Source organism: Tetranychus urticae, chromosome 3 (genome assembly GCF_039701765.1).
Source record: "Tetranychus urticae isolate SD_2017Ah chromosome 3, NJAU_TeUrti_SD_1.0, whole genome shotgun sequence".
Taxonomy (NCBI): Eukaryota; Metazoa; Arthropoda; class Arachnida; order Trombidiformes; family Tetranychidae; genus Tetranychus; species Tetranychus urticae.
In genome coordinates this window covers 9,691,684-9,716,528 of record NC_142960.1, presented here as the reverse complement: position 1 = coordinate 9,716,528, position 24,845 = coordinate 9,691,684, and the positions used below count along the sequence as shown (strand labels likewise).

The following is a 24,845-nucleotide window of genomic DNA, read 5'->3' as shown; positions in this document are numbered from 1 at the left end:
CATTGCTCATAATGTTAAAGCTAACACACTGTATATTGTGATATGAACTTTTCAATTGAATACCATTTAAAGTTGACAATTCAACTTTACATAATCAACTCAACAATATCTCAAATACACTATAAAGTAAAGAATGAAATAAAATCAGTTTCATTACGAACCGAAAGCTTTTCAAGGTACATTAAATGATTGATGGCAGAGCGGGAAAAAAATGTTACTATGAACTTGAATTAAAGTTCACTTTCAACTTGACCTTTACAAGCTGCTTCAGTCTCCTTACTCGATCAATTTTATGCAGTTAAATAGTGAAAATTTATTAGACTAATCATGCAATTTAGTCGTAATTAGATTAGGATTTAGGAATAAAAGAGCGAGAGAAGCAAAAAAAACTGGTTAATTGGGTAAAGATGAGCTTAGGTTAAATGGGTTTACATAAGAAGAGACTTGAAATCTCAATTGATTACTTCCTTCGGTTGGACAATATTAATCCTGTTGGTGCTGTTAACGTTGATACCTGATATTCTGGTGATAATTATGATAATAACAGTCAACAATTATTCAAAGTAAAGGTAATTTTTACTATTTTTCATCTTACCAACAATAACTTAACTCTTGAGTGTGCTGACGATGGGTTGATTGAGTTAACAGCATAAGACCAGACAACAAGTTTATAAATTTTATTCAGTATCAGGAAAGATTATGCTGAAAAAAACTGAGAAACTTAAATTGACTTAACAACAGCTTTTACAACAAATGATTAAACACTTGAACATTTTCATAATTGCTTAGATTAACAAATGCTTTCCTTTAAAGCTTTAATAGGTTTTAATTGATTCCAACATGAATCCTGAAATTGACAATCAAATAAATTTACCTTTTAATTAACCTTGTTTTTTATTTTCACTTTCACCAGCCATTGAACCAAATTTGAATGTTTACTCGGACACTCATTACCAACCAATCATCAGGTAAAATTAACCTTTCATCTTGCTACTTTATTTGTATTCTGAAATAACATTCATTACATGTAATATATGGCTGAATGTGAATGAAAATTACTGTGCGACATGTTAATTATATATTAAGGTGTATTGAAATGAAAAGTCATTATTCAATATTCATTTATTTCCAATTGAATCCAGTCTCTCATCTTTGTCTCATTTTCCCCTTTATTTAGGAAATAATAAACCAAATTGACTTTCAATGGCAATTAGGACCAAACATGTTATCAATGGACATTTGGATAAGTGGCCATGATTTCAGTGAAAATTGGCTTCATCAATAAACAAGCAAATGGCGAAGGGAGGAGATTTCAAGAGATTAAACCATGCAAAGAGATTCAGATTGGTAATTGATTGTCGAACCTGTCTCAAGAATTTTTCGGTAGCCTGAACCGACATTGTTATGATTATTGGTTAAGATGAAAAGCAAGTTACAGTCGAAACCCACAACCAAGGATTGGTATTTTTCCGTTTCTGCGATACATTCAATTGACTTGTTAACATCATCATTATCTTCATCATCAAATATCCAAATGACTGAGGTCACTATCATATATTAATAATGATAATAAGACAAGCTTTTAGGTTGATTGGATAATAATGAATGTAAGGAATGAGCAAAAAGACAGAAAAGAAAAGAAAAGAAGAAAAAGGAAAAGTATAAAAGTTGAAAGTAAAAAGGCCAAGTTTAAGGAAAAATAAACTATGTTTATAAAGGATCATCAAGCATAAATTCAATTGACCCTTTAGTACATTTTAATTCATGTTACAATCAAGGTGAATTAGACAATCAGTCCAATTAATCTGTTGATTAAATAGAATCGTTTAAAGGTTGTAAGTTGAGGTGACATACAAAGATGAAACTGTTGAATCTATTGAAGCAAACACGAGTAAACAAACAACAATAATATGCTGAATGTTTACAAGTTGAAACATGAAGCAAAAAGTGAACTGGTAAAGGTGATGATGATGGTAATGATGAAGACGGTTAAGGGCAGCAAAATACAAGTGAAAGCATTCAGATTCGCACTGATTGATGCACCATTTTTCGCTTCAATCAACTATTATTTACGCCTGGGACGTTACCTGTTAAGTTGCCGGAGAAGAGAAGAAAGAATGAAAATAGAGAAAAGAAAGACTGATTGAGTCAAATTTTCCTCCATTTCTGGTCTTATTTTTAATGTTGTTGTTGTTTCTAATCTATTATATGATGGTTAATAATGAATAACCTAACGAACTTGTTTAGGTAATAATGTCCTTGTATAGTCTTTCTCTCCCTCTTCAATCGTTATAATCATAACACTATTTATCAATCTACTCACTTTTCCTCGTCTTCATTCTCCCTGCCTACCTTTCTCTCTCCTTTTCTCATCTTAAATCAACTTTCTCAGTCTTCATTTAATCTCAATACCTTTACATGTTGAAAACATTCTCACATTTTTCTCCTCTTTCCATTCAAATTGCTTCTCAGTTTATCAACACTCAACTTTTTTGATAGTTTACTTTCGTATTCATTATTCACTTATCTTCTGTTAAATACCAATCCTGATTTAATTTGATAATTATTTACTTCAATTCATTTCATTTGGATTCATCGGTTTTACTCGCTCTCTTTGTGTCTCCATTAGATTTGTAAATTTGTATTTCCCTCGGATCAACAGAGACTACTTGTTTCTCTTTGCAATCTTGTTTACATTTTCATCTGAGTTTATTGTGGTTTTTTGTGCAGTTTGGCTTGTAGTTTTTAATTCGCCAGTATTTTAATTAATCCAGTGTTTAATTGTTTTCGTTAAATAATCAACCTTACACAAATCCAACTTAATTTAATCAATCTTTGAATTTAGCTGAAAAAGGAAATTTGTGATAAAAACTCGGCTGATATTCACGAAGGACCTCAAAGACGTAATAAAACTTGAATTTTTTACTATTGAGTTTATTTTACGCTGAAAATCTGATATACGATAATAAGATGGCAAACAATGCTATTATTGACAATTTAACTTCGAGTGGAGCTTTGCAAGATTGGCCTCCTGGTCCTTTAGATTTATACCGTAAAAAGGCTACATTTTGCTGGAAAAGGATGAAATTAGCCATGGAAGGTGAAGATATCATTCGCTTCAAGCACAAAGTGTGGTCAACACTTGCTAAAGATCCACTCTTCAAGCGTCATCCTTGGGAAGAATTGTCAAGAGATGAAGAAAGAAGATTAACCTTAATGCGAATGAAGCGTCTCATCGAATATGATTTCATCACTGAGGAAGAATTCATTCGTAACCCAATGTTAGCACCAATTGCTGGTCAAACCATTGGACAGTATTCTCTTTCATTGTGTGTGAAGAAGTTCCTTGCTTATGAATATTTTATTGGAAATGCTCGAACTGCTGGTTCACAGCGACAAAACAAATTCATGGCTGATGTAAAAGCTTTCAAAGCATTAGGCGCAATTAGTTTAACTGAAATGGCTCATGGATCAAACACTAAAGCCATGAGGACAACTGCAACTTTTGATCCCAAAACCCAAGAATTTGTTTTACATACTCCTGATATGGAAGCAGTTAAAGTCTGGTCCGGTGTTTTAGGACAGACAGCGACTCATGCCGTTGTATTTGCTCAACTTTATACTCCCGATGGTACCTGTCATGGTCTTCATTCTTTTTTAGTTCCTGTTCGTGATCCAGCGACTCTTTTACCTTTCCCTGGTTTAACTATTGGAGACATGGGACCAAAAGTAGGACTCAATGGAATAGACAATGGATTTATGAAATTTGACAACTACCGTATTGGTAAAGATGCTTTAATGAACCGTAACGCTGATGTGACACCAGATGGTACCTATGTTAATACAGTTAAAAATAAATCTAAACGAGTTGGTGCCACTCTCGGTATTTTATCATTAGGAAGAGTTGCCATTATCCTTCAAGCATTCTCTAACCTGCAAACAGCAATTGTTATATCCGTCCGGTACTCAGCTGTTAGACGACAATTTGGACCTGCCGAGGGCTCTCAAGAATGGCCAGTATTAGAATATCAATCACAACAATGGCGATTGATACCTTACGTTGCTGCTGCCTATGTAATACAGCATTTTCATCACATCTTTTTTAAAGAATATATCAACTTTTTTATATCTTTGGCTTATGGAGGTTCGTCACCCGACCAACCTGATGTAGGATCTGAAATTCACTCTTTATCTTCAGTTGGTAAAGCTATGGTCGGTTGGATCGCTCGGGATGCTATTCAGGAGTCAAGAGAAGCCTGTGGGGGGCATGGTTATCTTAAAGCGTCTCGTTTCGGTGAACTCAGGAATGATAATGATGCAAATAATACTTATGAAGGTGATAATAACGTTCTTCTTCAGCAAACCTCCAATTGGTTGATTAAATTATATCGTGAAAAGTTGGAAGAAGGTAAACCAATGAAATCACCACTTGGATCAATCGATTATATAGATTCAATAGATAGCATATTATCAAGCACCATGAAACCCGACATAGCGAGCAATATTGAATCACTTATTCACTCTTACCAGTTTCTAGTCTGTTGGCTTTTAGTGAAATCATCTGAAAAGCTTACTCGCGAGTTGACCAAGTCTGGAGATGCTTTCATTGCTAAAAGTGCAACTCAAGTTTATTACTTACGATCTTTGGCCATTGCCTACTTCGAATGTGATATTATTTCCCGGTTTCACAAATTCTATACTGAGGATCCCATAGAACCAGAATTAAAATCAATTTTGTCCAAATTAAATCTTCTCTTTGGTTTGTGGGTGTTTGAAAAGCATATATCAACACTTTATGAAGCCAACCATATACCAGCATCATTTAAAGAACCTGTAACAACAATTCACGAAAGCATTCTATCATTGTGTAGTAATTTGAAAGACGACAGTGTAAGCTTGGTCGACGCCTTGGCTCCTCCAGATTTCATATTAAATTCATCTCTTGGTTATTCTGATGGGCGAATATATGATCATATTTGGGAAGCGCTGATTGAAAACAAAGATGCTCTTAAAAGGCCAGATTGGTATACAGAGTTTACTCAAAACAAACCAATCCCTCGCCAAGGTGTATCCAATGATGAACTTGTTCGGTCCAAATTGTGATCTAAACGCAAAATGTCTTATCAAGTGACAAAAAAAGATTTGGTTGTAAAATCAGCAATCAAAAATGATAGGATCTTCAAATATTTTCTGACTCAGAAAACTAAACAATTTAACGAACTTAAGGAAACAATCAGATAAACAGTTGGTTGTTCATTCAATATTCTTGAGATACATAATCCTTGGGAACACATTTTATAAGATTTAATTGTTAATTCTTTAATGTAACTCATACAATTTTCTGGTTTCCAAAATGTTGCTGCTTAAGAAATCTGTGAATTGTTCTTATATTTTCATTACTCCCGATATGTTTATCATTGGTGATGAATAACCTGTTGAAATATTTTTTACTTTTTTTAAATTGAATTTTTATATCAAATTGTCTCCAAGCCCTTTTATCATTTGGTTTATAAAAATGTACATTAATCTATTAATAAGACTATTGTTATTTTTCGTAATTTGATGCAGATAAGACTCTTTTAAACTTAAATTTTCTCAACTTTCCAATGCGCCTTGATTAAAAATGCCTTCAAAATTTTTTGATTATAATGTCAATTGAAATTCAAAAGACAGAAATTCATAAGTCTCATTGTTTAGAGCAATGAATTAGGTGAAACACAAATAATAATAAATTTTAATTTTATTTATGCACAAGTACAAAACATTGAAATCAAAATAAACACAGGAAAAGTTGCTTTACAGGTTAATCTATTTGATAAAGTATCTAATTGAATGGAATAAACTCAATTTTTAGGCATTTCTAATACCCAAAGCTTGTTCAAGTTCAGCTCGTCTAAGTTGAACTTTACCATAAAAGTAACGACAAACAGCTTCTTGAGTCCAAGGTTGAAAGAAAAAGTCTGAATGTCGTTCTTCTTCAGGATTACCAGCTTGATCGGTCATTGTCTATTAAAAGAGAGAGAGAGAGAGAAAGAGAAAAAGTAAATTAAAAATCAAAATCATCAAAATTATCAAGTACCTATTGTAAAAAAATAAATAATTACCTTGAGATCACGCATTTGAGAAAGTAGCCATTTATGAATAAATTGTTGTGGATCTTTAGCAAATGATAAGAAAAATTCTCTATTTGTTTTCAATTGATTGATAGTTTCAACTGTTTCATTTATTTTGTTATCCAAAGTTAATATATCTTGTTGATTATGTGTTGAAACAATAAAATTATTCATTTGAACTTTTAAAGGATCATCAACTTCAACATCGATATCATAACATGATGTTTTCTTTGTTTCAGGACCTTCAACACTAATCAAATGATTAATAACAATTGGATCTGGTGGATGAAGAAGTGGATGTAATCTTGATGGTATTTCAGCAAATTTCATTCTTGGACATTGAAATATTTGCTCAAGATATTTGTCACAATTAATATATTCTCTTTCATGTGCATCTTGTAATTTATGTGTTTTAATATACTGCCAAAGAGCATTAATTATAACTGGTCGAGTTTGTGTATGTATACCCAATAATCGTGCTAACCTTGGATCCAATCTAAATTGTAAGGGTTGATAATCAAGAAGTAATAATATGGTACATCGAACATTCTTATTACCAGGTCTTTTTACTTGAAAACCATCTGTTTCAGTTGTTGTAGGTGTTCTATGCCATTCAACTAAATGATTATCTGGACCATATAAATCTTTATCCAATTCAATGACCAAACTTTTGAAAAATGATGAAAATTTTCTTTTTATCTTATTTTGGTCTGGTTTTGGAGTATTTTGATCTTCCAATAATCTTCCTTCAACTCTTAATTCCCATGAAGGTACATGTAAATCTTCATTACCATCAATCTCATGTTTAGCAGGAAAAAATGTATTTGAAATAAATATTCGTAATTTTCGTTTAAGTTTCATTGGTTTTTTAGATGATTCAATTATTTCCAATCTTTTTCTTTTTAAATGAAAATCAAGTTTCTTCTCAAAAGATATTAAATCCATATAAGCTTGAGATTCTGGAACTAAATCTCTAACCTTTGATTGTAAATTAACATCACCAAGTTTCTTTTTCTTTTTTAATGCCGTTGTTACTTGATTAGATACCGGTGAGGACATCATTGTAGACATAATAGGACGCTTCATGGCAACTGATCCAACTGGAGGTGGTCCACCAGGACCAACAACAGAACCAGGGACAACTACACCACCACCAGCAACAGGAACAGATTGATTAGGAGGCATCATAGGTCTTTGTGGTGATCCATGAGACTGTGGTGGTTGTAATTGCATTCTAGGATGACCATGAGGTGGTGGAGGCATCATTACATGATCTGGAGGTGGTTGTGGTGGACCTTGTCGAAATTGTGTCGGTGGTTGTCTTTGAGGCGATGGAGGAAAAGGTGGGCCATGGGGAGGAGGCATCCTCATATTGTCATACTTGTACATAATTATACAATTTTACGATCAATCGATTAGAGTAACCAATACTTTCTACACACAATAAAAACAGAGATTTACTCACTCAAAGCACTAAAATAAAAAGACATGCAAACAAATTCACACAAATATTAGATTTGAAAATCACTAGAATCAAATTATCATCTGAGTCACAATAAAAACTCCGATGCGCATTCGCGTTATCTCTATGCTCTTGCCGCGAAATTCAAAAAACTGGTTCCTACTCAACCCGAAGAGTAAAGTAAGACTTTACTGTCTGTACTTGACCAACATTCAAAACAATCCAATTTGCGTTTCGATTCCTGCCAACACAAAAATAACATAAAGACTGATTACAATAATAATTTAGATGGTAAATTTAAGAATCTCAGTTGTTCAATTTCTTGTTTATCAAAAGTTCCAATCATAGTTAGTTTCCTTCATCAAGTAATATAATTTAAATCAAATCTCTGATACAATATGCAATGTTTAAAAATAAAAAAGCCGATTTGATCAGTAAGATTTGAAGTTGAAAAGACAATTTAAATAATCGTTTAAGACGATTTGTTGATCTGATGAAGTTGACAAAAAGTTTGAAGATCCGTTAATAGTCCATAGTCTTGCGCTTTGAGTAAATATCGATTGATATCTTTTTGTCTCTCTATTTTGCTTTTAGTCTCTATTTTGTCTTCCTTTGCTCCAGTTGATTGCAAATGTTTACAACTTAAACACAGTGAATCAGTTCAGGATTCGAATCATCTTTAACGAAAACTGAACAAAAGAAAAACTCGAAAAAAACAAAAAGACCAAATCAATACAAGTCGACAATTAAGATCACTACTAGTTCATAAGTTGTTATGGAGGAAAACCAAGTGCCATTGGTAAACATGAACGGATTATTGGTGACATGGATTAACTTCAACTATTTAAGATGTAATCATTATTGTAACAATAATGATCAAGTTATGGTGATAAAATTATTCTTTTAAATGGCCAAATTAGATTAAAAAAGTGAATATTTTTAAAATTATTGAAGCCATCACATTCAAATAAAGATATCTCATGTTTTGAAAAGTCTCAAAGCTATAAAGTTTCAGCTCGTTCTTGTTTATGTTCAATTAAAGCAACCAATCAAGCTACAATGACAACCATTTTGGATGGGATAGTTGATGAGGTGAGTAATAACAATTCAGTTTCAGGGAACAATCAATTTCTAATTACAAGAAAATGTTTGAACAGTAAATTGTGATTAAACCCAAAAGTGAGCAAACATAATGGGAAACTTAAGAGGCTAGATTTTGTTCATTTGCAGCTTTACTCTTCTCATTGTGTCTGTAAATCCAATGATTAATGTTTCAATTGTCTATTATAATTAAAAATAGATTGAGTGATTTACTATGAGATTTGAGTTAATAATTTGTTAATAAGAGCAAAATAAATGAAACAAATTAAATGTTTAAGCTTGTAATTAACTCTAAATCTGAAAATGCCATCAACGATTACTTTTTGGGTCTTTACCTTCGCTTTTGTTTCTATCCTTTAAACCTTTGAACCTCTTCAAGTGAAACTAAATCAGAACCATCTTAACCAACTACTCTTAATTGTACCATTTCAGTTGAATAGTTGACTTGACTTAATCAGTCATAACAAAACAAAACGTTATTTAACCCAATGGTCATCAATTTACTCCTGGTTTTGAGATGAAATGCGACAGTCTGCAGCTGAAAGGATAAAGATGAAGATGTAAACCCTTGGGTATCTTTGATACATTTTTCCTTGATTATTACTTCAAGCAGAACTGGTCATTTTACCTAAATTTGTCCTTCTTTACCAGATTACTTTTTGTCCATTTCACTTTAACCATTTGTCCTGATTGATTACCTTTAATAGATGGTCTCTTGTTAACAGTCGCTTGATTGATTAAAGTCTAACCCTTCCAAGATTAACATTCAACAAGACCCAAAATGAAAGATTCAAACTTGATCCATCTTAAATCCCATTCATTATCCCAACCCAAACGATGGTCAACAACAAGAAACAATCTCATCAATAAAATGGTTTAATTGCAAAAATGAACATTTAAATAGTCAACCAAAGCTTCAAACCAGAAACCTAAAAACCAGAAAAAAATGAAACCCAAAAGTCATTTCCATTTGTAAAATAATTACCATTTCTTGATTTACATACAAATAATTATTCTAGATGTTTCAAGTGAAATTTTGTTCAAGAACAATGTTTAGCCAAACCTTAGGCTAGGTTTGGGTTTTGGGTTAGATGAAAATCAAGATGCAAATGAATGTTCAACTCTTTTGTTCACCAAACTGTACACATTTGATTGATTGTTCCCAGCTAATTTCACGTCCTTTCCTCGATCAACTAAACATTTGTTTATTTATCATTCTCTTCCTCATCATCTTCATCTCCATCTTTACTTTATTTTAGCAAAAACCTTCACGTCAAACACTATTTGATTGCCTTCGAAGTAATCTTCACCTTAAGTGCCTTGTATTAACCTTCCTTATACTATCTGGAATAGTAACCATCCTTTGGTGTAAAATTGGCCAAATAACTCGTTTTATCCTCAATTTTCAGGTAAGCCTTTTTTGTTTCCCATATTATTACAATAACGATAACCCAGATAGAGATGAATGAATATAACAAAAAGTGAACAACAACAAAAAAAAACGAAATAAAAACATGAATTTTAGGCTTCAACAACATTATTGCACTTCAACTGGCTAAAGGTAAATCCAATGAAATTGGTGACACTATTATCGATTGAACTAAATTGACTTAGTTTACCAGTTTTCAGAATATTAAAATGCCTACAATTACCTCGATTATAGAGATATAAGAATTTTCAATTCTATTCAGATTTATGTTCAATTCAACCAAAGGTTACCTAAAACAAACCAGAAATTAGCTTGAAAATTAGCAAAAATTGGAATGAAAATTTTCTGGTTTCTTTCTGGTTCAACTTGAGATGTTTACATTTCTTGTTTCAACCAAAATCCTGACCCAAATCAAATTCAAGATTAACATGACATTAACTTGATCTAAATGGTTGGCAATCACAGTAAATGCTGAACCCAAAAAGCAAATCGTAATCAAGTGAAACCAAAACTTGAGATGAAAAAAGCTAAGGATTTACTTTTAACTCTTTCACTTGTTATGAGTGTTGTTGATGATAAAAGCAACCTCCAAGTCTGAAATAATCATAACATGAAATTTTATCCAACAAATGGTGACATTGCCATGAATAAACAAAGTTGAGTAAAAGAAAAGGATGAAAAAGGAAAACATTTTAACCGTGAAATTTTATCTGTTTCAGATAGTTCAATGTTAATCAAAAATGTTTCACTGAATGTTTAAGTTGAAAGGTTCCATGCAGGGAAAGAAATACATAAAAAGGTTGATAAAAGACGAGAGTTGATTATCACTAACTAACTGCTAAATAACCAGCTTGATGACATTTTTGATTATCACGCAACCAGAAAAGCTACCTTTTAAACCCAAACTGATTGATACTAAATGGTTTTGTCAGTTGTTGATTAAAAGACAGATTTAAAACAATAAGCAAAATCAAAAAAATATAATCAATCAATAAAATCTGAAGCACAATTTACAAAACTGAAACCTTTCTTGAAATATTGTCATTTGAGTACAAAAAGAAGCCAAAATGATCATAATTATGATTATATTTCACTATTCATGGAACCATTTTCATCAACCTTTTTCCCTGTTGGTGTTCAGCTTTTGTCATCTTTTACCATGTAATTTAGATGATTATGTATTATTATTACTTTATCATGAAGACAATTGTTTCCAGACTAGAGACAAAATTAAAATGCTTTTCGTGTCATTTTAAGGCTAAAAGATGATTATGAAGATGAGTTGAAAAAGTCAACAGGGAAAAGATAAAAGTGCAAAAAAAAGGTTGATCATCACTGGGTTAAGATGTTGCTTGAAAATCAATAAGATTCACGAAATTCATTGTTCATGATAATCCATCATCAGCCATTAAGATTTATCTCTTTTCTTTCCAAACATTATTCAGTATAATAATGCAAGCATATTAAAATTGAAAGTGAACCCATTTTATTATTAAACTAACCCATCAACATAATCGCTATTTGTTATTGAAAGAATCAATTTTATCCAATTTCAACAATCAATCTTTACAAATTAAACCCGAAATTCAACACTCTTCAACCATTGAATAAGCCTTGATGGCCAAGTGTTTACTTTGTCTGGTTTACCCACTTTTTGATTCTGGTTTTCATTTCATTTTCTGGTCTCATTCACAGTCTTTACAAATGGCTGGACGAAGACGTACAAGTCCCTGTGATGAGGGTTACATTTATATTCCAATGGTGTTTGTTTTAATGCTTTATATTGCATATTTAATTGAATGTTGGCATTCATCTACTCGTTCACAATTGGTAAGTTAATAATATAAATTGTTTACCTTTTAGCCAATAGTAACCTTAACATGGTCATCAAGTTGAACAAACAGAAAGCCATTGAAAGGTATACTTTAAATGAAAATGTTCAATTGCTCATTCAACCTTTAGATTTTACCATTTCTTTCAACTGTCCATTCCAAATACTAACCATGGTTAATATTTCCACCATGTAATTTTGAAACAACCAAAGCTCATTGCGATCGATAAATGTTCAGAAATGTTTCTTTATTTTAAATTCAAACCACTTTTGATAACAAATTAACCAAAATTCACCTTCATCAAAAGCAACCCAATAGCACTTTGAAACTGTTATAACCACCAATTTAGCTGACAATTTACCTTTAAATAAACGTAATTAATCAATTTCCTTTACAATTTAATTTCCTATTTTTGTTAATTACTTTAAACCTTTTACAAGGGAAAAAGGTTAACCTTTAAGATCAAGTTAAACCAAAAAAAATGTAAATGTTATGTTTGGTGAACAAATTGGTGATTTCATCTTAATGGTGTCAATGTGACAATTTATTTAGATTGTCATTGAGACATTGTAATTACCGTGATAAAAGTATTGATAAAGATAATTGTGAGTTTATTGGATCATTTTATTACTCCTGTTAATACAGTTATTGTGATAAAAAGTTCATTTCTGTGCCTTTTCTGGTTCACCTTTTCATGCTTTTCAAAGAGTGTCTTCTTGTTAACAACGACTATATCATTCTTATCATCATAATGATTATTATTAACTATTAAGATGTCATCCTTTTGTGTGTCTTCCTTTCATCATTCTCATCCTTTTCCATCTTCATCATCTTCACCATCCTGACTTCATCCTTTCCATCTCAATGATAACTTAATGAACCATACTTTATTGAGGCATAAATTATGTATTTATTACTTGATGTTGACCTCAATATTTAACTAAATTGTCAGATGATTCTGCTCAGTTAAATGTTTCATCTCACAGATGAACAACAATTAACATCAGTTGAACAAGATTAACATTAACATGTAAGACTTGAAAATTGTAGCATTCTGAGTAAATTAATTATTGATCAAAATGAGACTTGCAATTAGATAGTAAATTGAATTTTTGCTCATCAAAATTGTCACTAATAGCTATTACAACAAGTTGATGTAGCCTTTAAATCCCTTAACATTTAGGCAAAAACCTCCATGTAATCAGGGTTTTACCAGTCAAACCTTTCCAGTTTCTGGCCTTTCAATCTGGCAAGACAAAGTAATCAAATTGTTAGACATTCAACCAATTAGCTAAATAATTAAAATTTAATCATGGAAACTCATTTTTCAGTTTAAAGGTCCACAGAGTAATTAATGATACCAGAAGGTAACATTGGTTCAACCTTGTCAACTTGATCATTCATCATCTTTGACACTGGTGAACAATTCAATGTTGAGATTAATGGTGAAATTAAACTTGAAATTGGATTGTCCAATTTCCTCTCTTTTCTTACATCATGTTCCTCATCTTCATGTTTTTACTCAACAAAAATATGAATTACTTAGGAAGAGAAAGAGTCAAAAAGGATCGATTGGATCAATAAAAGGGTAAAATCTTCAAGTTGAACCATTTTTACCCAAAAAAAAGCATCAACATCCAGTCACACTTTATCAATGAACTTGCTTATGAAACAATCGAGATCAAGTCACGTTCATTGTAAATTAATAATACCAGAAGCCTGAACATGGCGCATCAATATCAATCTTAATCATCATCTCATATCTTTTTCATATAATTCAATTGAAACCCTCGATAAGATCAATTAAACCTTTCACTTGAACAAAAATAATCAAATATTCATGACACAATTTTGTTTCCCTTTTTACATAACAATAATTATCCAAACCTTTCAAACAATAGTTACAATTTAACCAACAAAAATAGCAAGCAATATGAATATTTCATTATAATAACCAGGAATGAAAAAAGTAAACCAGAAACTAAAAGAGTTCATTTTCAATTCTTGTTTGTCTTCTTATTGATAATCATTTTCCCAATACAATAAAGTGTTGATTTAATCAACCATGATAACTATCAAAAGGCAAGAATGATTTCATGATGAAAGAAGACAAATAAAAGGCCAAACAAAAATAGTGGCCAAAAAGATGCATTGAAAAGCAGCTGAACCCAAAATACAAAACATTACCAGAAATGGAAACATTTACATCCATTTCTTTTATTATTTTTCCATATTCACTACAATAATATAATCTTAAATCATCATCATCATCATCACCATCACCATCATCTTCATCGTCATCATAAGTCTTTTCATTTTCATTCTGAAATGGATAAGCACTTGAAGTTAAAAAAGGCATTTTTTGTTTGCAGCTTCAGCCTGAAGCTTTTATCATTTGTCATCATGGGAAAAATTTATCTACCCAAATGATGTTGTTCATGATGATGGAGACCAAACCTTGTGAAATATTATTCCATTGAACCAAATATTACATTCATTCTGAAACTTTTCTTTTCCTTTTTTTACTTTTTTCCTTCTTTTCCTTCTTCTTCTTCTTCTCCTTTCCAAATGCTTTATCCTTTCCATTGGTTCACAAGCCTTTTATCATTTGTTATTTCCTTCTGTTTTTATCATTCTTATCGTCTTTTCTTCCCTTTCCAACTCCCTGTTATTATGATAACAACAACAATGTTTGGTGATATCAAGGGGACAGAAATAGACAAACATGAAGTTCATGTGTTCAGAATAGAGTTTCAAACATCTCCAAGTCAATTGAAATTACTTGTTTAATGTTTTGTTTCCCTGTTACTTTTTTTCCAATCATTTTATAACAATTTTTGATTTTTCCTTCAAAATGAAAAACTCCTTCAATTTGATTCTTTCAATAATCCATTTAAACATTAACATACAATTGACAGTCGCCATTCCAATTGCAACCATTAATCAATCTTGAAGGTAAATAATTAAATGCTCAGAATCAAATCAGAAAAATATTGAAAATCTTTGCATCAAAAGCAATTGCTAGTGATAAGTAAATTAGTTTGCTCAGCCATTTTTACTTGTGAAACAAATTGCTTGTGATAACAATTAATGGAGTGAAAATTGCAATTGATTTGAACAGAAACCAGATCAGTCATCATTAGCTGTTTAATCGTCTATTTGTGTTGATCAATCAAACAAAAATGATCCCATTAAGTTGCTCATTGAATGTCATATTAACAATAATCATCTTTAATCATCATCAGAAACCATCATTACAATAATCATTACAATAACCATTAGCCATTAGTGACACCAACAGACCAAGTAAAATGGTTTCAAATGATTTCTTCCAGAAAATGGAAAATGAAAAATTGATCAAATAATTGTCTTCCATCAAGTTCATTTCAATTTATGTAAATACAGCTGATTCAATCTCATCTTGAGAAACTCTTTTCTTATATTTGCATCAAAATTTTCACTCCCAATTCACCAAAGTAAAATAATCATTTCTCATGTAAATATTGAACATTTGAATATTGATATTGGAAACTGGGAAAAAATGGTTCAAAATATTCATTACCATGAGACACTATTTTCCATGACAAAGGATAAAATAATGAAAAGAAGAGGAAAACTGGTCAATCTGATGAACTCTCAAGATGACCGTTTAAAACATTATTGAAAGTGAACAAAATAATGAAACAAAATGTGACCAAGAAGGGCAAAAAAAAGGTGACACAAAAAGGTAGATTTTATCTTATTCTGATCCATTTACTCAGTGATTGTCAGATATGATTATCATGGATTGTTATTCAAGCCAAGGAAACATAAAAATGCCATTTTTGACTCTTATTTACATTTATTTATTGATATAAAAATTTATCATATTTGACATTTGAAGGTTGACAGAAAAAGTGAAAAATATTTTTGCTCACTTTTCTGGTCAAAGATAAAGAAACCCATTTTTAACCCAAAAAAAATGGGAAAAAACATGAAAATTCAGTTGAACAAGAAAATTTTGATAAAACATTTTATTCTGTTTTGTCATTTTATTCATTTGGTTCAATAGTTGTTCAATCACAAGATATTAATAAATTGAACTGTTTAACTCAATTTGATAAACACATTTTCATATTCAATTCAATTCGGTGCAAAATGATAGAGAAAAAAATGTTTTTCTTTCCTCTTTTCTGAATCTTAACAAATGTTTTCAATATTTTATTCACAAATATCCAAGATAAGCTGAATAATATGAACTGAAGAGGTTACAAGATGATATTATTAGTCTCTATGGTAAGGAACATGAAAATGGATATTATTACCTGAAACATTAACAGCAATATTAAGAGTAATAAGATCTTAGGTAACCTTTTACAAGCATCTTAATTGATTAAGTTAATCAATTCAGAGATCATTTTTCAATATAAATAATACATTGACAAAAAGGTTATTAGAAACTATTGGTTTCAAGTTAACCCAAATTTTTGTCCAAAAAAGTCTCATCATTTTGATGTCTTTTTTGCTGCCTTTGAAGATCTTTCAATGTTGTCTTATTTGTTTGTTTGGGTCAGGGAAACACTGATTTTCCATCAGAAACCAGAAAAAATGAAAGTTCCAACCGTGAACTGCATTTCCAATGAGAATAACAATTTCCTGAGTTGCTCCATTATTTTTACTTCTTTTCCCTGTTTTATAACATTTCTGGTTCCTTTGTGACTTTTCAGGTTACCCTTTATTTCCAATGCAACGGACCATAAAATGAATACAACTAAAGTCTCAGTTTTCAAGATGATTCTGAACAGTTATAAAACATTGATTAACCTTGAGGTTTAACTTTGGGATTGATTACATCAAAACAAGTCTAAAATAATGAATCCTTTTCAAGCAACCCTAAAGATTCAACATTTTACTTTATTATTCATCTGAGTTTTATCAAAATTCATGAAGAAATGATGAAAGATGATGAAAATGTTAAACTGATGCTCAAGATGAAACAATTAGATAAAAATCATCTTTTCCATCACAATCTTAACTCTCTTCTGGGAGTTTTGAATAAAACATTTTAAACTCTAGTTTTTTTGTCCTCATTTTATAATCATATTTGATTTTTCCTTTTGATTTACTTTTCTATTTATCTTTTACTCGTTCATAAATTATATTTGTAACAATGAATTGTCATGATTAAGTGAAAGCAAACAATCAATTCAATTGTGAAAGGTTTAAAATCGCAAAAAATATGATTACTTTTTCATTTTACATTGAAACGTACTGAAGACTTACCTTTTACCATTCAACCTTTATTCACTTATTTTGCCAAGAAACTTATTTGTAATTCAACTCAGCCTTACATTTTGTATTCCTAATGTTAATCATTACCTTCAATCATTTTCAATATTTAATTAGCATTGAATCAATACAAGTTAAGGTTTAATTATTGACATTTTCATTGAGTTCAATCCAATGGCTATTTTGATTGTAAATCTGGTAAATTTGGGTTAACTAATTGACTTGTTAATGTTGCTCAAAATTTTCAAAAAAATGGATTAGACTTGAAGCTTTCTGCTTCTGGTTCATCCTGGTTTTTTGATTGATATCATCAACATTAGATAGATTATAATTGCACTTTTGTACAACAATTAATTTCAATCATTTGGTTTGCCCATTAATTTAATTAGGTTTACAGTGTTGATGCTAAAACGGTTGAAAATTATATCCAGCAAATGAAAGACTCTCAACCCATTATTTGGTGGAAAGCAGTTTGTTATCATTACATGAGGAGATCAAGAACGGTAAATCATGTCCACATAAATCAGTAATTTTATTACAGAATTCAATGTTTAATTAATGTCTCAACTAATGGTGATTGTAAATTTTACATTTTACAGTTGACTCGATATCGAAATGGTGAAGCCTCAACAACAACCCAAATTTATTATGAAAGGATAAACACTCACATTGCTGGGAGTTGCTTTTCCTATGCTGGTTGTGGTTATAAAGATGTATCAAAAAATTTGATTGACTTGGACAAGCATCCATCAACTCGAATTAAATTTAGCAAAGGTAACGAAAATTGGACTTGCTTTTGATACAAATTAACCTGAACATTTAAGCCTTTTCACCTTTTCTTAATCATTTTGTCTCTTCTTCTTCTATTTTTGAAACCAGGATTTGCTTTTGCTACCATTGAAGCTGCCAATGAATTTGAAGTCCAAAGAAATCGATTTTTTCATGAATGTGAAAGACATGATGATTATCTTGAAATGAGGGAAGGTCTTGACTTAATTGGATGTAATTTTCAAGAATACATGATCTCATCTGCAGATAAATCGTTGGTGCCTTGGTAATGAATCCCATTTCATTCAAATCGATGGAAACAATCAATTTTTACAATTCATAGTTTATTGATGTTTTGGTCTTTTTTAGGTACTTTTCACACTTCGCTTTCTGGGTATTTTCATTTGCTCTTCTTTCATGGCCTATCCGTATCTTAATTGAGCTCAAAACATCCCATGTTAATTATCAGGTTAGTATTGATTTGGAACAGCTGAAGGGTTTTAATTTTAGATTTGTTTTTGGTTTTTTATTTTTGGGTTTTTCAGGTTACTAAATTATTTGGTTTTAACCAGTTAAACCAAGCTGGCTTCAATCGTATTGGTAATTTTGCAAGCATCGATTCCTTTGAGCTTGTTGCTAATTGTACTCTTGCGCCTAGTTATTCAGAGGCAATATTAATTTGTAATATAAATAATAATAGTAATAATAATAATTCTGTCAATGGAATGAATAATCAAGCGGTTAATTTAGTTTCTGATGTAACTAATCAAGATGATCAAACTGGTTCAATGGATCATTCAAAGGTTTCTGGTGATTCTTTGGCTATTCAAATGTCTTCATCAAATATTAATGGACAATCATGTAGTCGTACTTCATTGATTAATGGACAATTTGTGTATTTACCTCGACCATTGGGTCATGGACAGTCTAATGTTGTTCATCTTGATGATCCATCAACCTGTTTAATATCAACTACAAGTTTATTGCGCGAGGAAACAAATAACAGCAACAATGATAACACAAACCAAGCCAATCCACCCACGTATGAAGAGGCAATCACTGAATGTCGACCTTTATTAACCCAAATGAGACCTTTGAACAGGTCGATAACTGTTGATCGGGATTTCTTCCGCCGTTTGAGTAACCAAATAAGAAACCCTTGGGGAAGTTTGACTAATTTTCTTGGTTTATCGCACACACGGTCCTCTGCATCTATTAATTTAACTACCGAAAGGAATGCTGTTGAGTTGTGAATCATGTTAAATGCAACAACGAAAAGACTCAACCTTTGTGAAACTGCATTGACTGATTTAAATATTCATGCTCATTCAGTATCAACTGCAAATAACCTCAGAAATAATTGAGATACAAGGTGAATTGTAATCTGAACACAGATACTCACAAGTATAATCTTGTTTCATTTTCAAGCGAAATTTCTTGACCTTATCACACAGATCAAGAGCGTTATTTACGTGTACAAAGCCAATAGCTTTACGATGAGCTATTTCATTTGTTTGAAAAAATCAAGAAAAATATTGTAATGTTTAAAGATTATGAAGATAAATTTGATAAAAAATTAAATAAATGAAATTACATGAACTTTTCGAAACCGATAACATACTAGAAATGAACCTTTTTCATTAAAATAAGTCTAAGACAATCGATGGAAATGAAAATTTTTCTGGTTGACCGTTGTCGAGGAAAGCGAGGTTTTCTGTAGTACAGAACAGACAATTTCATTCCCTGAAATGAGTGTAAATTGTGAAAAATGAGTGTGAAAAAACATGTCTCACAACTGTACAAAGGTCGCTCAAAGATTCAACTTTAATCTCGTTGCTTGCCTTTTGACAGTATCAAAAAATAACTTGAATTTGCACAGCTGAGAATCTTTGCTTATTTTTGAACGAAATTCAAAAAGCAATTGTATGTTTTATTGTAAGATTACGGACTAAATTAGATGCAATATCATATGATACGAGTGTATTCATGATGCTTTTATATCGACTTTTGTCACATTTACATAGATTATTACATCGACATTAATCAAGCTGCAAGTTTAATTGATTGCAAAATTTATATTACATTGTCAAATGATCTAATAATTTGCTGTGATTTCAAGAGATACCACAAGACACTTGTAAAAATGTGTGACTCAACAATTAATTTTGAGGATAAATCATCAAGATTTGATGAGTTTTAGCTCAGCAATATTTTGCTTTGCTCAGGAAATCACCTAAATCATATTGAAATAGAGCAAAGTGTTTCAATTGTTTTAGATGGTTGATTAATATGGTACAATTGAAGGAGTTTTGGAATAAAGTAAAGAAATGAAATGAAAAATTTATAATTGATTAACTCCTTTGGAAAATTTATTTTTGTTTTGCCGAGGTGTATTTACAAAGATTGTTATAGTACAATGAAAAACAGACGAAAAATAACTATGCTTTATGAAGCACGGTTGATAACAATGAAAGCTAAAAACAATGCAATTTAAAAAAATTAAAATTTCAATTTAAAACGAGAATAATGCTAATTTAGCAAAGCATATTGTATTTTAGGGCAAATCCTTTACCATGGACTTTACCAGTATTTTTAACTTCAATCATGAATGAAGTAAGACGTGATGGAGATGAGACGAATTTTTGTCCAAAATGAAGATCATTTCCACAATGAACAGAACTGGTAAAATCGGCAGGAGTTGGTAAAATCAAGATATCTTGATCTTGGCAAATACCTTGTGGACTATTACCGGCAATTAAACTTTCCAATTTATCTAGCTTGCCTGACTCTCCTCCAAGAGCTTCAATCTTAAAATCAGTTAATCCTTCAACACTTGATTGCATGGGAGCATTGTAAGCACCAAAATATCCATTTGGATGAACAGCCCATGGTCTGGCTCCGCCGATAGTTGGGACAATTGATGAGTATGGAAGCTTATAAAGGAATTGTGAAAATGGATACTTTTGTGCAGTTGTTAAAGCAGGCAAGTGATATACTGGTCGAGATTGTGAAGCTGGTTGGTAAGATGGTCTAAAAGCAGGTCTATAAGCAGGTCTTAGAAGGCCATTAAATCTGTTGCTTGGCTTGTATTTGAGTGCAGGTCTAAAACCACCATAATTTAGTTTATATGTTGGAGGTTGACGAGCGGGTGCGAGTTCGGAACCACGTGAAAATTTATTGTTTGAAAGAGTTGAAAGAGCGCTATCATGACTTTTAACTCGGCCTCCAAGATCAAAGAAGAGATCAGTAAATTCAACTTGACATCCAGTAGGTGCATCAATACATATACCATAATCAAGATCATCAATATTACCAAGACCAGTATTATTGGCTAAATCGAAATTCAAACTTGTTAATAGACCAGATGATTCACGGAAATATTGAGTACATCCAGTTGGTGGTTTTTCAGGACTCTTGGCATCAATCATTTCAACTCGGATTAGCCAACGTCTAGCAAGAGCACCATTATCAGCTAATTCAATGTTGATGAATATGTCGGTTAATTCAATGACTGTTGGAATGTAAAGATGAGTTTTAGTGTTGAGACCGCAAATTTTTCCCAATTTGAATGTTGGCAAGATACCACCGACAACAGAGAAAGAATCAACATCGCATCGACCAGTTTCAGCATTGGGTTGAGCCAATTCCATATCTTCAATCAAAAGCTTAATGTGAGAAATTCCAAAAGGTTTAACCAATTTGACACCACATTTGCCAACTTGATTTGTTGCTGAAGGGAATCCAGGATTTGCTAGAACGGTATTATTCAACAGGGAAAATTCACCACATTTAATTGGTTTAACACAGCATACTACATCACCAATACATAACCCTTTACCATCACCGAAACCACCATCAGCGGCACAAGCATTGAAAGACATACATTTTCCAGCTTTTAAACTTGTTTGACCAAGACATGGAAAGGCACCAGTTAACAGAGACAATGGGGCTGTTAATTTGTCAAAAAATGATTCAGGCTTGGAAATTGATTCAGCTATAGCAACTGGATTATTACTGTTAGGAATTACTTCAGGCAATCTTAAGGGATCAGGAGTAGCAAGTAATCCGTTAAGATCAACTGTCCTTGAGTTAGCAGCATGAGTAGAAGTAAATGTAAATAATAACACTAAAATCGAAAAATGATTCATTTTGAAATGGAAAATTGAAGATCCAAGAAGGAGATGAGTTGACTAAAAATGTAAACGAAGGAGTTATCAGCCCAGCAAAAAAAAGAAATCTAGAAAATAAAGAAAAGACAAGAAAAAATTAGAAGAAAATTACAATTAGTTAAAAGATTATATTTTTAACACAATACTTGAAGGACAACTTACTTAATAGTTGATCAAATTAACTGATGATTAGTTTGAATAAAAGTCTCGGCTTATATACTTTTGATCATAATATCTTACTTGTCTGTTATTGGTTGTAAATTAACCAATCATTAGTTGTATAAGAAAATTATCAATTGCAAAGAGATAAGAATAAATTGGTTAATGTAGCGATCAAACAATTTTAAAAAATTTGATTGGATAAGATGAAGATTGAGTCAAAAGTGCAAAAAAGAGCTTAGTGAGCTGAATTGCCAGAGAATCAGGCTATATAAACTAGACTTTTGTTCAAACTAATCATCAGTTAATTTGATCAACTATTAAGTAAGTTGTCCTTCAAGTGTTGAGTTAAAAATTTTAATCTTTTAACTGTTGCTAATTTTCTTCTAATTTTTTCTTTTCTTTTCTTTATTTTCTAGATTTCTTTTTTTTGCTGGGCTGATAACTCCTTCGTTTACATTTTTAGTCAACTCATCTCCTTCTTGGATCTTCAATTTTCCATTTCAAAATGAATCATTTTTCGATTTTAGTGTTATTATTTACATTTACTTCTACTCATGCTGCTAACTCAAGGACAGTTGATCTTAACGGATTACTTGCTACTCCTGATCCCTTAAGATTGCCTGAAGTAATTCCTAACAGTAATAATCCAGTTGCTATAGCTGAATCAATTTCCAAGCCTGAATCATTTTTTGACAAATTAACAGCCCCATTGTCTCTGTTAACTGGTGCCTTTCCATGTCTTGGTCAAACAAGTTTAAAAGCTGGAAAATGTATGTCTTTCAATGCTTGTGCCGCTGATGGTGGTTTCGGTGATGGTAAAGGGTTATGTATTGGTGATGTAGTATGCTGTGTTAAACCAATTAAATGTGGTGAATTTTCCCTGTTGAATAATACCGTTCTAGCAAATCCTGGATTCCCTTCAGCAACAAATCAAGTTGGCAAATGTGGTGTCAAATTGGTTAAACCTTTTGGAATTTCTCACATTAAGCTTTTGATTGAAGATATGGAATTGGCTCAACCCAATGCTGAAACTGGTCGATGCGATGTTGATTCTTTCTCTGTTGTCGGTGGTATCTTGCCAACATTCAAATTGGGAAAAATTTGCGGTCTCAACACTAAAACTCATCTTTACATTCCAACAGTCATTGAATTAACCGACATATTCATCAACATTGAATTAGCTGATAATGGTGCTCTTGCTAGACGTTGGCTAATCCGAGTTGAAATGATTGATGCCAAGAGTCCTGAAAAACCACCAACTGGATGTACTCAATATTTCCGTGAATCATCTGGTCTATTAACAAGTTTGAATTTCGATTTAGCCAATAATACTGGTCTTGGTAATATTGATGATCTTGATTATGGTATATGTATTGATGCACCTACTGGATGTCAAGTTGAATTTACTGATCTTTTCTTTGATCTTGGAGGCCGAGTTAAAAGTCATGATAGCGCTCTTTCAACTCTTTCAAACAATAAATTTTCACGTGGTTCCGAAATCGCACCCGCTCGTCAACCTCCTACCTACAAACTAAATTATGGTGGTTTCAGACCTGCACTCAAATACAAACCAAGCAACAGATTCAATGGACTTTTAAGACCTGCTTACAGGCCATCAGCTTATAGACCATCTTACCAACCAGCTTCACAATCTCGACCAGTATATCACTTGCCTGCTTTAACAACCGCACAAAAGTATCCATTTTCACAATTCCTTTATAAACTTCCATACTCATCAATTGTCCCAACTATCGGTGGAGCCAGACCATGGGCTGTTCATCCAAATGGATATTTTGGTGCTTACAATGCTCCCATGCAATCAAGTGTTGAAGGATTAACTGATTTTAAGATTGAAGCTCTTGGAGGAGAGTCAGGCAAGCTAGATAAATTGGAAAGTTTAATTGCCGGTAATAGTCCACAAGGTATTTGCCAAGATCAAGATATCTTGATTTTACCAACTCCTGCCGATTTTACCAGTTCTGTTCATTGTGGAAATGATCTTCATTTTGGACAAAAATTCGTCTCAGCTCCATCACGTCTTACTTCATTCATGATTGAAGTTAAAAATACTGGTAAAGTCCATGGTAAAGGATTTGCCCTAAAATACAATATGCTTTGCTAAATTAGCATTATTCTCGTTTTAAATTGAAATTTTAATTTTTTTAAATTGCATTGTTTTTAGCTTTCATTGTTATCAACCGTGCTTCATAAAGCATAGTTATTTTTCGTCTGTTTTTCATTGTACTATAACAATCTTTGTAAATACATCTTGGCAAATCAAAAATAAATTTTCCAAAGGAGTTAATCAATTATAAATTTTTCATTTCTTTACGTTACATTATTCCAAAAGTACTCAAATTAAACCATATCAAACAATTGAAACACTTTGCTCTATTTCAATGTGATTTGGGTGATTTCCTGAGCAAAGCAAAATATTGCTGAGCTAAACTCATCAAATCTTGATGATTTATCCTCAAAATTAATTGTTGAGTTACACATTTTTACAAGTGTCTCGTGGTATCTCTTGAAATCACAGCAAAT

The 24,845-nt window shown here is 31.7% G+C and overlaps 5 protein-coding genes across 5 annotated transcripts; 3 read left to right on the top strand and 2 right to left on the bottom strand.

Moving 5' to 3' along the window:
- Positions 1–911: 911 nt before the first annotated feature.
- Positions 912–5,558, top strand: LOC112539600 (peroxisomal acyl-coenzyme A oxidase 3-like). Its single transcript, XM_089268973.1, has 2 exons — positions 912–968; positions 1,178–5,558. Exon 2 carries the CDS (start codon positions 2,971–2,973, stop codon positions 5,101–5,103), a length of 2,133 nt encoding a protein of 710 aa, XP_089125099.1. The 5' UTR covers positions 912–968; positions 1,178–2,970; the 3' UTR covers positions 5,104–5,558.
- Positions 5,559–5,722: 164 nt separating this feature from the next.
- LOC107369295 (brahma-associated protein of 60 kDa) lies at positions 5,723–7,660 on the bottom strand. The gene is made up of 2 exons (XM_015937255.3): positions 6,105–7,660; positions 5,723–6,006 (listed from the first exon to the last, which is right to left on the bottom strand). Exons 1-2 carry the CDS (start codon positions 7,500–7,502, stop codon positions 5,851–5,853), a joined length of 1,554 nt encoding a protein of 517 aa, XP_015792741.2. The 5' UTR covers positions 7,503–7,660; the 3' UTR covers positions 5,723–5,850.
- Positions 7,661–8,183: 523 nt separating this feature from the next.
- Positions 8,184–19,589, top strand: LOC107369293 (transmembrane protein 151B-like). The gene is made up of 8 exons (XM_015937253.3): positions 8,184–8,667; positions 9,936–10,085; positions 11,801–11,935; positions 17,595–17,708; positions 17,805–17,979; positions 18,085–18,259; positions 18,343–18,442; positions 18,519–19,589. The coding sequence occupies exons 1-8, from the start codon at positions 8,635–8,637 to the stop codon at positions 19,224–19,226; spliced, it is 1,590 nt and encodes a 529-aa protein (XP_015792739.1). The 5' UTR covers positions 8,184–8,634; the 3' UTR covers positions 19,227–19,589.
- A 724-nt stretch (positions 19,590–20,313) lies between these two features.
- On the bottom strand, positions 20,314–22,446 carry LOC107369331 (uncharacterized). The gene is made up of 2 exons (XM_015937295.3): positions 22,305–22,446; positions 20,314–22,210 (listed from the first exon to the last, which is right to left on the bottom strand). Exon 2 carries the CDS (start codon positions 22,119–22,121, stop codon positions 20,508–20,510), a length of 1,614 nt encoding a protein of 537 aa, XP_015792781.2. The 5' UTR covers positions 22,122–22,210; positions 22,305–22,446; the 3' UTR covers positions 20,314–20,507.
- A 37-nt stretch (positions 22,447–22,483) lies between these two features.
- Positions 22,484–24,620, top strand: LOC107369289 (uncharacterized). Its single transcript, XM_015937248.3, has 2 exons — positions 22,484–22,625; positions 22,721–24,620. The coding sequence occupies exon 2, from the start codon at positions 22,810–22,812 to the stop codon at positions 24,424–24,426; it is 1,617 nt and encodes a 538-aa protein (XP_015792734.2). The 5' UTR covers positions 22,484–22,625; positions 22,721–22,809; the 3' UTR covers positions 24,427–24,620.
- Positions 24,621–24,845: the final 225 nt, after the last annotated feature.